Raw genomic sequence first — 13,184 nt, 5'->3', positions numbered from 1 at the left:
CTCAACTGGAGAGCTTCACAACCAGGTGAGGAGGAGGAAGAGGCAGCTGTGTGCTCTGCGAAGGAAGGAGGGGTGGTTGAGGGCAGGTTCCTGATAGGGGTCCCATTCCTGGCCCAGCCCCACCCGCTACAGACACCACGGAGCATCCTCCCTATAACATCTCCTTCCTTTATCACCTTCCTCCTGAGGATGGGAGGGCTCTGGCAGCTCTAAGTGATAAAGGCCAGTCTTTGTAGAACTTGTCCAGCTAGCTCGATCTCCTGCCACACGCATGAGGGACTCTCTAGAGCCCAGGCCCTGTCATTGTGCCTGGCCTTCAAAATTATCTATGTCACAATAATCCAGAAAAAGTGGAGTATTACCAAGGGAATCAGGGAAAGGGCCTGGGGGAGGGAAGGAAATGAGCATCAGTGAATGAACGAAAACCACCCTTTCATTAAAACCACAATTTAAAAAACCAAAAGGACTTCTCAGAGCTGAGAAAAGGGAAAGGCAGTATGCAGTAAGGGATTGATTAAACCTTATAATAATTACCTCAAGCAATGGTAATCAGTATTATAAAATAGATCTGGGAGTGACTACATGAAGAACTATCTTGATTTATAAGCTTTCATGCAAATCTAAAAAACAAACAAACAAAAACCCATGCCAAAACCTAAAAGCCATCCAGACTGCTGTGTTCCTAATTCACACCTAAGTGACTTGAAGGCTGCACCCCAAGCAGGTGCAGTGGCTGCTTCTGGGAGGTTCTGAGGCTGGAGGGGCATCAGCCAGCTTGTATTTGCTGCTCTGAATGTTTTGACGCTTTACCATGAGAATAAAGTCAAATGTTAACTGTACATTAAATAAAAGCTGTTTAAAACAATACTTATTAGCTAATTCGGGTACAAGCTAATTGCTGGACAGAGATTACTTAACAATTATAAATATCAGCCTTTCCTGACTGAAGAGGATCAGCCTTCCATGTGGATTATACCTTAACTTAAAGATAACAAAAATCCTCACAACTGGACCAATAAACATCGTCATGATAAGTGGAGAAAGAATTGAAGTTATCAATAAGTTTCTTTTACTTGGTTGCATAATCAATACTTATGGCAGCAGAGTCAAGACATCAGAAGACATGTTGCCTTGGGAAAATCCACTGCCAAGGACCACTCCAAAGTGCTAAAGAGCTAGAGTGTCCAGAACGAAGGCTGCACAGAGGAGTGGACTTGAGGGGAGGGACTGTATAGCAATGAAAGACTTTTTCTTTCACATTTCAAAGGTGTGGTCATGGAGAAAAGTGCAACAATGAATGAATGGAAATCCAAAATATCTGTAAATTTTCATTAAAATTAATAATAACTTAAAAAAAGCACTAGGGTGTCAGTTTAAAGACTACGGTCTGTCTCATGCAAGCCGTGGTACTTTCTTTTTTGGGGTTGAAGAATCTTTTGTCCCCCTTTTATTTATTCATTATTGCACATTTCCCCCTCTTCCTTCCCCCACCCCACTCTGCAATGCACCCCTTGTTCCCGATTGTTCTCATACATCTAATGCATAATCATTGATTCTTTTGGACAGCTCTTCCCCTCGTCTGCTGTAATGCAGTGCTCATTGTCTATCCACTCTTTCCCCATTCCCATCCAACCCCCCACGTCTGTCCTGTCTTATAAGAGCAGTGTTATGCAGTATTTATCCTTTTGTGATGGAGATATTTCACTTAGCATAATGTCCTCAAAGCTCCCCAAGTAATGTTTTACTATTTCATTGTTCTTCAGTGCTGCATAGTATTCCATCATATGAATGTACCATAGTTTTTTCTATCCATTCACTTATTGATGGACACTTGGGTTGCTTCCGTCTCTTTGCTTTGTGAAAAATGCAGCAGTAAACATGGATGTGCATACATCTGTTTGAGTTATGTCTCTGGTTTCTTTAGGGAATATTCCCAGTAGTGGAATTACTTGGTCGAATGGTATTTCTTTTTAAAAAGGCACCAAACTGCCTTCCATAGTGGTTGTACCATTTATCATTCCCACCAGCAGTGAATAAGGATTCTGATCTCTCTACAACCTCACCAGCGTTCGTTGTTTGTGGCCCTGTTGAACTTTGCTATTGTTGCTGGGGGTGAGATCATAGTTGTTTTCAAGCCATGGTAATTGCAATTGTTTTATGTGCCTGTAAAAACTGAACAATGAATATGAATAAGGAAGACCAAATAATTGATCCTTTGAGTTGTGATACTGGTGAATAATGAATATTCCATGGACTCTCAAGAGAACAAATCAGCCTGTCTTGGGGGGAAAGTACAACCAGGGGGTGTTTTTTTTTTGAAGTGAAAATAATGGGACTTCATCTCTGAACACTTTGGACATGTTGATAGGAGAGACTAGTCCTTGGGAAAAGACATCGTGCGTCAAGAAAGAGAGGGTCAGGGGAGAAGAGGGAGAGGAAGACACACACACACGTGTAAGAGGGATTAGCTGTGACTGCAATAACAAGCCTAAATCCAGCAGAGACTGGGAGCCTGGCATAGGTGTGGACGTGGTTTCCTACTGTTGTGTCTGGGGAGTTTCTGAGCAGAGCTGACTCCACATTACCAATAGCCACTCCCCTTCTTTCCAGTCCTCGTCCCAGTGGCTACAAAGCTGCTGCCTTAAGTTGCTCTGACTCCCAGTGACCCTGTAGGAGAGAGCAGGGCCGTCCCATATCGTTTCCAAGACTGTTATCTTCGCGAAAGCAAGCTACCAAGTCCCTCTCCCATGGCGGGCGGCGCTGCTAAGCGGGTAGGAACCACAGACATTTCAATTAGCAGCCAAGCCTCTGAACTATCAAGGTGCCAATCCAATAGCTAAGAGGAGAGAATTCTATCCTGCCATCAGCTGGCTTTTCTATTGGTCTCTGAAGAGCCTTTAACAGGCTGGACCTGAAGTTCTTGACTTCGCCCAGCACACCTGCCTAATCCATGCAGCCCTGCCCCAGGTGTTAGCAGTTAATGCCTGTAGGATATCAAATAAACTTTACAAGTGACAGGAGAGGAAGGAAGTTGGCTTTAAAATGACCAACGTTTTGCAAAAGAAAAAAAAGCCTTATTTGGTTAAATGTTTTCTGTGTTTATCTTAATTATCACTTGAATTCAGTATTTCCTTTTTTCCTCATGGAAGGCTCACAGCATGGCTACCCCCCAACAGCACCCAACAACAATGACTCTCCCCCCCCCCCCGCCCCCGTGTGTGCCCTCATCCTACCGGGAGCCCAGAACCCAGGTCAGAGTGCAGGCCGGCCATGGGCTCCACAGCAGAAGAGGGGCAGTCTACTTCTACAAAAACGTCGTTCTATCCTGACACACAGTGGCCCAGGCACAGACAGAAGGAGGCACTGCCTGGGCTGAGCCTGGGAAGGCCAGTGGGCAGCTGTCTGTCCTGCAGGGTCCGTGTGCACCAGAAGGGATTTCACAGCGGTACGTGGAGCTGAGAGGCACTGATGAGCTTTGACAGCAACTGGAACCAACCTCCCCTCCCTCCTATATTCCTGTGCAGGGAGCCCACCAGGCCAGCCAGGCACCCCCACCTCTCCCCCATGCCCTCCCCACTCCCGCCTACAGCCCTGTGCAGGGACTCCGCCAGGCCCCCTCTTCCTCACATACTCCCCACCCCATCTCAGAACTCCCAGGGGGTCCCTCACACCGGAGGAAAATCCACTTGGGGGAACTTCAGCCCTTTACAGGTGTGCACCGCGCCCCCCCCCCCAGCCCTGGCTGCCACATAGGAAGGTCAGCCTTAGTTAAACCTCACCTTGGTCAGGGCTGCCTTCAGTGCAGGAAAAATGGAACCGCCACAGAGAACGGAGACGCCAGTCTAGGGGAGGAAATTAGTACCAGCCAGAGACCCGTTTCCTGTCTGTAATCAGCCGGCCAGGTGGTGCCACTTCTCCCCCGGCCAAGGCTGGCCGGCCTCCACCTCCTCTTCCTCCACCACCGCTCTGCCAGGACCTGGTGGGAAATGCAACGAGCAAGCAAGGCCAGGTAAAGGGAGCGTCGGGTCCTGGACCCCCTTTATTTCTGACCACACCGCTGTCTGGGGAGGCTGTACCATTGTGACGGCTTAGGCCTCATTATTCCCCGTGGTTCTGACAGAAACTTCCCTTTCTTGGACCCATGTGCTGTCACTCCTGCCTACATGTCGGAATTCCTGCTGGATCAACACTGACTCGTGGGGACCTCACATACAAACCCCACTGCCACGGAGTTGCTTCTGCCACATGGCAACCTTATGACAAGGACAGAATGGAGCTGGCCCACAGGGCCTTCCTGATGGAAGGAAATGATTTGTCTTTCTTACATGGAAGGGCTGCTGAGTTGGAACCACTGATCTTTTGGTTCACGACAGGGTCCTGTGTAAACCAGTGTGTCGCCTGGACCGTGCCACCTTGGTGATGGCTGAAGTGCTGAGTCTATTGTGAGGCCCTCCTGTTGTTGTCTCCTGGAGGGTCCCCCCACCTTTCCCTTCACAGCCATTGTGTCCTAGTCTCAGGTTGTGAGGCCCTTGTGCTGCTGTCTCCCGGAGGGTCCCCCCACCCCTCCCTTCACAGCCATGTCCCAGGCCTGCTCTTCCTGATGTCCAGCCCAGCGCCAAGGCACAGAGGTCTCCTCACCTGAGGGGCAATGTGGTGGCATGTCTGCTAAGGTGGGTTTCAGAGCCCCGGTTGATCCCAGGCCTCTGAGTTGAACTTGTGTTTGTATGATGTGGTTCAATCCACCAGCTGCTCCATGAGAACGATGGGAATCTCCCTCCCGCGCACATGCACTGCCTCCGAAGACCCGCTGGAGGGTCCGCTAAGGGTCGGTTCTGACACAGCAGCTCCAACTACAACAGCCAGCCTCCAAGAAGCTCTGGTTCCTTGACCTGTTTCAGTGTGAACTGCACAGCTGGTGGTTCGAATCTCTCACCATGAGAAGGACCAGCAGCCTCACCCGTAACTATGGTAACCTTGAAACCCAGCAGACACAGTGACAGAGAGTGAGTCCACTCTCCAAGCACCCTGGGACGCAGTGGCCAAACCGTTTGGCGGCCAATCCAAGGGCCACGTTGGATCCCACCAGCCACTCCTGGCTCAAAAGATGTGACAGTTTGCTTCCGTAAAGATGGCATCCTGGAAGCGCCGCCATCTGCTTCCATGAAGACCTCAGCCTGGTGCGCTCAGTGGGGGATGCTCTCCTGTCACGCAGGGTCGCTTTGAGTTGGAAATTACTGAGCGGCAGTGGGGTTTTAGTGTGTTTTGTTAATTCTCACAGTGTTTCTGACCCACATGAGCTTGAACTTGCAGTACAGGGTGCATTGTGGCCCAAACTCAGCCACCCAGCAGGCGACAGCAGCCCAGCTGGAGGGAGCAGCAGGCAGCGTCAGCAGAATACCCACCTTGTTCTGATTCCTGAAGTCCGCATCAGCGGGGGGGGGGGGGGGGGGCCCTGTGGACTCTGACCACAGCACTCCCATGTCTCGGCTGAACTGCCCTGTCGGGTTTTTAAGGCTGTGGCCCTCCAGAAGCGGGTACGTAGGCCTTTCTTCGAAAATACCAACCTTCCTGTTGGTGGGTAAGTGCTTAACCATTGTGTCACCAGGGACTCCCCTTAGGGCATTGTTGTTAACTGTGTTGTTGATGGATTGATATAGTGATAAGACAATGGGGGTCGGTGTGTCAGAGTCAGAGAGACTGGCTCAGCACCGGGCAGCCTTCAGACCTATTGTACAGAGGGTCGCGTGGCAGGCCGTGGGGTGGTCAGTGCTCTTCTCCAGCACCACAGCTCAAAGGCTTCAATTCTTCTTCTGTCATCCTTAGTCATTGCCCAGCTCTCAGATATATAGCAGGTCACCGAAAAGAACATGACCTGAATGAAGCAGATGCACCTTAGTCCTCAAACATCATTGCTCCTCAATAATTAGGAAGGGTCTCTGATTGCAGACTTCTCCAGTGCAATGTATTTCCCAATTTCCTAACTGCTAGTGTCAAGGGTGTTGATTGTGAATCCAATTAGATGAAATCATCGACAACATCAACCATTTTTCCATCTCTCGTGATGTTGCCTGTTGGTCCAGTGCTAAGCATCTTTGTTTCCTTCATGTTGAGATGCAATCCATATTGAAGGCTGTGTTCTTCCTCAGACCAGTGGGAGGTGTTTTCTCATGCCCCTGCTCTATGCTTCAGTTCCTCCCAGGGCACCTGAGCTGGTCAGCTCTGACCCACCCACCCACGTGTGGCTAGACGCAGAGTGAGACAGGTCGGCTGTGCCTGTAGGGTCTCCAGTTCCTTACCTGGATGGAAGACTGCTCGTGAAGAGAGAGCAAGAAATGGCTTCAGGAATCAGAGACGCTGATTTTTCTCCAAACCAACCACTTCGACCAGCTGTCACGTTCTCTCCTTGTGGAGAGCTGTGCCCGGCACTCCACCCAGTCAGGGAGCCCGCCGCAGGGGCTTCCAAGGCCTGGTCATCCGGCAGTGAGTTGCCAGGCCTTTTATCTGAGGCACTTCTGGACATATAGGCAGGCCAATAACATAAGAGAATATAAATTAATGTTGTTGTGTGTGACTCAAATCACATAGCGACCCATGTGCAACAACAGCTCTGAAGCCTGCCCTGTCCTGAGCCAGTCTCACTGACTCCGACACACCTGCCCTCATTACCCCAGCTACTGTATCCATCCACCTCGTCCGGGGTCTTCCTCTCCTGTGCTGTCCCTCCGCCCTAGAAACCTATAAACAGAAGCTCAATGTTATACTGTAAAGAAGCACTATAAACCTTGTGGAGGGAAAGAACTAGTCGACAGATCATGTAGCAAGAATTGGTTAGCTATTCAATGCAACTTTTTTTAAAACTTCATATATCTGTATAAATGTCAAACAGACTAAGACATTAAATGTGAAAAATTAATCTATAAATAAATTTTTAAATATAGAAGTAAATGTTAATCAAATTTCTGGGTGGGAACTAACTTCTTAAATGTCAAAGGAACATTAAAAATTGCAAAAAGAAATTATAGTTTTGACTATGTAAAATTTAAACATCTATCCCAAAGGCTCGTGATTTGCCTCGACTGACCACTCCATAAGAGAAGGATGGCCAGCCTCCTCCCGTGTGATTTACTGCCTCTGAAGGCCACTGGAGAGTCAGCTGTGGGTTGGTTCTGACCGGACAGCAAACAGCAGCAAGTTTCATAAAAGGAGCCCTGGTGGCTCAGGGCCTTGTGTGTTGTGCTGCTACAGGAAAGGTTGGCAGTTTGGATCCATCAGCTGCTCTTTAGAAGACAGACGGACAGTTTCCTCCCATAAGGGTTTACACCTTCAGAAGCCCAGTGGAGGAGGAGCCACCAGGAGCTAGAATTGGCCCAAAGGCCAACTCTTCTAGGTTGTATAGCCCTGGTCTGTGTATTGCCGTACAGAGGTAACTCATGGTTGCTGTGAAGCTGAACACTGTGACACTGATATGTCAAATGTGGTAATGGTTACCATGGCGGACAGTATTTGGTGGAATTCCCCGATTAAAACAAGCTTGGAAACAGGAGTGGCATCCACTTCCAAAGAGCTTGCCTACAGAGACCCTATGAACCTGGAGAAAGGATGAAAGTTATACAAATGTTCAGGTCTTTTGTTCATAGTGTCGCTGAGTTGTCTACGACTTGACGGCGCTCAACAACAACAGAAAGTGTAGAAAAATGGCCAATAACGTGGGAACAATTGTAACAAAAATCATGAAGACAAAAATTTCTTGTCTCATTACAGGGGAAATACACACAAATGTACAAGGTGTTGAAGCTCCCGGGAGACAGGAGCATAGAGCATGCTGGGTTCTCTAGAGTCGCCTTCACAGACACCACAGGGGGTGACTCAATAAACAGAACTGTGTTCTCGTATAATTGGACCAGAGGCCTTGTTTCCAGGCGCCCGCGCCAAGGGAAGGCCGTCTCTCGCTGTCCACTCTGGAGGAAGGTCCTTGATTGCATCAGCATCTGTAGTCTGCTGTCCTTGGAGCGTCCTGGTGCGTGGAGTCTTCCCTGTGACACGGGGCTTCCTTACAGGGACCTGAGCCCCGAAGGGCGTGCTCCACTCCTGGCAACAGTTTCTTGGTACTGTGGTCCCCTCTCTTGGTTTATTTCCTTCCCTTGTATCTTATGTGAGATGAAAGGTTTAACAGGACAGTCTATGAGTCTAAGAGACTTCCTTACATCTGACCATGGCCATGGTGGGATTGAGGGGCACTGCACTCCAACCTTAATCCTTTGTTAAGTATTTTATTAGTTCACAAGAGATCATTACATAGTCCAGTGTGCATCAAGAGTCTTGGCAGTGACCTCTAATCAAAGACATGATCAGCCTGATTTCACCTGTGTCCCTTAGGATCTGACCTGTGCCCTCTGGAGCCAACTTTGTCCTGGTCGGGGGTGTGTGGGTGACAACCTCCCCATCACATGCCGTGCGTTATTTCACTCCTTTCCTGAAGCTGGGGCTTGATAAGAGGCACACTTGCCCTCCTCTGTCCCAGTGCCTCTCACAGGACATGTCATAGGCATGAATATCATTAAGAACGACACTTGGCCACCACCAGCCCAGCTGGAACTCATGTTGACTCCAAAGGGGTGGCAGAGAGCATCTTCACTCTAGTGTTTTCAAGACTGTGGCCTTCTTCTGAGGCACACCTGGATGGGTTTGAACTGCATAGTAGGCAAATGTTAGGCGAACACACCGCTCAGGAACTTGGCCAAAGTTTGGGTCACCACAGGAAGGGGAAGACTTGGATGTCCAACCAAGAAAAAAAATGGGCAATTTTCAAATACACGTACAGTTGTAAGCATACACACGACACCCGTGCAAAGTTTCTAATAGGACTGTTGTTGTTGTTGTCCGATGCTGTGGAGTTGGCTGTGGCTCAAAGTGACCTAAGAACAGATCTGGCCCTGTCCTGTGCCATCTTCACCGTCTCTGATAGACGTGGCCCCATGGTGCTAATCACTGTGTCAGTGCACCTTGCTAAGGGTCTTCTCCTCCCACACTGCCACCTCTGCCTTTCCTAGTGTGATGTTCTTCTCCAACAACCGGCCTCTCCTAACAACATGACCATCCTTGCCTCCAAGAAGCAGCCAGTCACACTTTCTCCAAGACGTACTTGTTTGTTCTTTTGGCAGCTCATAGGCCGCTCAGTACCCTTCTCCAGCACCAGACCTCAAAGGCAGTGGTTCTTCTGTTGTGCTTAGTTATTGCCCAGCTTTCAGGTGCACAGCAGGTGATAAAAAAGGACCATGGCTTGTACCAGGGGCACCTTAGTCTTTAAACTGATGTCCTTGCTCTCCAGCACATTGGAAAAGTCCTTGACAGAAGACTTTCCTCTTGTGATATGTGTTTTGATTTCTTTGTTTTGTGTGTGTGTGTGTGTGTGTGTGTGTATGTATTGATTTCTTCTTGATTGTGGGTATCAAGGGTGTTGATTGTGAATCTAAGTAATATTAAAAGATTGAAAAGTTAATCTTTTTTATTGTTCATTCTTTTAATTAATTTAATGAAAGTTTACAGAGACTTAGGGTTTCCAGTCATTCGTTGTTGCTGAAACTTTCATCTTTTCTCCCTCTATCGTGACATTGCCTGGTGGTCCAGTGGTGAGGATTTTTGTTTTTTTGATGTTGAGATGTAATCCGTATCGAAGGTTGCCTTCCTTGATCTTCTGCAACAAGTGCTTCAAGTCCTCCTCACTTTCAGCAAGCAAGGTTGTATCATCTGCATAAACAAGTTATTGGTGCTATTTCCTCTGCTCCTGATGTCACATTCTTCTTCACAGAGTCCAGCCTCTCGAATGATCTGCTCGGCACACAGATCGACTGGGATGGAGAAAGGATGCCCGCCTTTCATGCCTAACTGATTGCTGCAGCCACTGTGCAAACCCATCTCCTAAGGGTCTTCTTCTTTTTCACTGACTGGCTACTTTACCAAGCACGATGCCCGTCTCCAGTTCAGCACAGCAAAAAGCCCCAAACCCCACGAGATGACCTCTCACCATCCTAGCTCCTCAGGAGAGCTCTGGTTTTACTTCTTCAGGGCAAATTTGTTCTTCTGGCAGTTCTCATATGTGCAATATTCTTTGCCATTGTGAGAATCTAGATTATAGGTCAAATATGAAGCAAAGGGGCAGAAGAGAGGAAGATCTTCAATGAGATGGACTGATGCAGGGACTGCAACAGTGGCCTTGAACGTGGTGGAGACTGTGAGGGTCCCTGGGAGTTGTAGTTGACTCCTCACAACAATCTGAGTCTCGGGGTGACCCAGACGGTGGTGGTGTTGTCAAGTGCTGTGAAGTCGCAGACCTCTCATCGCGATCCTATGAACGAAGTCCTGGACACCTCCTGTATAACTTTTGTCTTATCTCCAGGTTCATAGAGTTTCCAGAGGCCAACTATCATGGAAGTGGATGCCACTCCTGCTTTCAAGCTTGTTTCAACCGGGGAGCCTCACTAAACACTGTCCACCACGGGTAACAGTATCCGGCTTCACAGCAACCCCAAGTTACCGCTGTACAGCAAGTGGACATACCAGAGTTACACGACCTAGATGGCGCGTAACTAAAACCCCAAACACACCAAACCCATTGCTGCCGAGTGGGGTGCAGCCTGAGCACACCTTGCAGAGCCGTGGAAGAAAGAGCTGGCAGACTGCTCCCTAAGGTTTCAGAAGCCCAGGAGACCCGTGGAGCAGAACTTCTCTGTCACCAGGGCCCACGTGGTCAGACTGCAGACTGGGCTCAACACCAGTGGGTTAATTCACTTTGTTGGGGTTTACTATGTGGGAGACACGAGGGGAAGCTGGAAGGCAGGTGGCCACAGTGCGGCCTGAGTCCCCACGACCATTCTTCCAAGGACCCCTGGGAGCACAGTGGGGAGCACTGGGCTGCTCTCTGAAAAGTCGAGGTTCCAAACAGCATACTGCTCCATGGGAGAATGATGACGTAGCCTGCCCCTGCGACGTCTGCAGCCTCCGAGACCCCCGGGAAGGGTTCTCTGTCCCTCAGGCTCGCTATGAGCTGTGATCGACTTGACGTATGTGTGTGTGTGTGTGGGTGTGTGTGTGTGTGATATTTCAATGCATTCACGGAGTTGGCAAGTATTAATTGAGCATCTGGTATGTTAAAACTCGAGGGATGTAAAGATAGATGTGGTGGTTGGGAATGTAGAACACAGACATAAATGAAGATTGTGGGGACACAACTGTTGGTCACGGGCATGGTAGTCTTCTCTGTGCATCGACAGTCATGAGCTTGAGTTTGGGGGTTTATTTTTGTTTTCATTTTAGTTTTAGAGCAAACTTACTGGCACACAGGGTGCAAGGTGCCTTCTGACCTGATGGCACTAAGGTAAGGGCTGGGGGCAGAGTTCGCATCAAAGCCCAGAAGACAAGCTCCTGCCAAGAAAAAGGGGATAGTCAGCCCAACACCGCCGATGGCTTTGGAACTTGATGGGGGATTTTCTCAGAACCCTCACACCACCTGTAAGAATCAGGCATCACTGTCTCAACCTCCGGTGTTAGGGAGCCCTGGTGGCCCAGGGGTAGGAAGCTGCACTGCAATTCCAAAGGCACACAGTTTGAATCCGTCAGCTGCTCTACAGAAGCAGGATGGGTCTCTGAAAACCTGCTGGTGGATCAGCTGTGGGTCAGTTCTGACTCAATGACCCACAAGCACCACCTCCGGTGAGGATCTGAGGTCTCACTGAGGCTTGGGATGCAGTGGCTTAAGTGCTCACATCTATCATGTGCATTGGTGGTTCAAAGCCACCACCTGCTCTACGGGAGATAAGTGAGGCCTTTGGTTTCCACACAAAGGCAGGCTTGGCGACCCCACCTGCAGCTCTGCTCCGTCCTGTGGGGTCACCGGCAGCTGGAACCAGCTGGACAGCTGGGGAAAACGTTTCTGAGGTGTAGATGAGAAAGGAATACAAGGGTGGCTGAGCAGACAGAGGTGTCCAGACAACGGGTACCAGGAGTCCAGGGGCCCCCTACTCACCTGTGACAGGGCAGCCTGCAGGCTTTGTGCCACGTGTCACACACCCCACTCCCAGCAAGTTGCTTCCCACTCAGTCGACCCTCAGCCAGGTTTTTGAGGAAAGGGAGGAGATTGTCCATCTTTTTCTCTCTGAGCCCCGGTGGATTCGAACCTTGGGCTCAGCAGTCTGACAACGTACACTATGCCGCGGGGTGTTTAAGATTCAAGCCCCATGGCCAGGGATGTGATGGGAATGTGGTTGACCCCAACCGCCAAGGAGGGAACGCTCACCCACCGCCCTGTGACCATCACTCCCTTGACCCCAAGCCTCTGCCAGGGAGTCCCAGCTGCCAGGTTTACAGAGCCGACTCCAACGCCTGTCTCCCTGGGAGCAGGGCTAGTGGGTCGAACTACTAACCACTGGGTTAGCAGCCGGATTCTGCAACCACTCACTGAGCCACAGACCACTAATGTGGGGAAAGATGCCTGCGGAGTGGGGGCTGCTGTCAGCTCAGGCCTGAGCCTCCAAATGCAGCAAAGGACAGTGCGTGGAGCTCCTGAAGTGGACTCCCTCCCGGACAGGCCTGCCCCTCACACTTCACACTGGGGTCCCCGAGTTAGGGAGCCTCTCCCCTTCCTTAGGAAGCCTCCCAGTTGGGAGCCCACCCCTTCAGAGGCCCCTGAGTCGGAGACAAGCCCTCCATGGGAAGACCCCGAGGGTGAGGCCCTTGGAGTCCCAGGGAAGGGGGGTCTGAGAAGTTCTGGGGTTGGAGGACCCCTATGTGGGAGGCCCCCGAGTTGGAAGGGTCCGGATACAGCTCCCTCCAGGGCCCCTCCTCGGCCCGGCCACGCAGCAACCCCGGGGCGGCCGCCAGCCCCCAGGACTGAGGCCAGGCCGCCCGCAGCGCACAGGAGAGGCCCGCGTCGTCCGTCCCTGCCCGCCTCGCGCCGCCACCAGGATTATGTAACCGCCGCCGTCACCAGCGCAGGACCAGAATCCCGAGTCACGTGGCAGATGGACTCCCTCCCCGACCCCAGGTGGGGGGCACCTCGGCCCACCTGCGAGGCAGGTGCACCCCAAGCCTGCGCCCCGAACTGAGCGGGGACGGGTCCCGGGAGGGACGGCAGGCGGAGGGCGGGCGCGGGCCGAGGGGTCCCGCCTGGAGGAGGGTCGCGGGGCGAG

The 13,184-nt window shown here is 50.6% G+C and overlaps 1 protein-coding gene across 1 annotated transcript in view; it reads left to right on the top strand.

The window, feature by feature from the left end:
- Positions 1 to 10,575: 10,575 nt before the first annotated feature.
- The window catches only part of KIAA1147 (KIAA1147 ortholog), a 28,637-nt gene continuing 26,028 nt past the window's right edge, over positions 10,576 to 13,184 (top strand). Inside the window, exons 1-2 of the mRNA XM_006887229.1 lie at positions 10,576 to 10,582; positions 12,856 to 13,071. Of these exons, the coding sequence (XP_006887291.1) occupies positions 10,576 to 10,582; positions 12,856 to 13,071 (223 nt within the window). The remainder of the gene's footprint in view (positions 10,583 to 12,855; positions 13,072 to 13,184) is intronic.

Source organism: Elephantulus edwardii, unplaced genomic scaffold, assembly GCF_000299155.1.
Source record: "Elephantulus edwardii isolate Elephantulus edwardi_28Jun2011 unplaced genomic scaffold, EleEdw1.0 scaffold00055, whole genome shotgun sequence".
NCBI classification, from domain to species: Eukaryota; Metazoa; Chordata; class Mammalia; order Macroscelidea; family Macroscelididae; genus Elephantulus; species Elephantulus edwardii.
The sequence above is the reverse complement of the archived record's forward strand: the minus strand, read 5'-3'. Positions and strand labels throughout refer to the sequence as shown.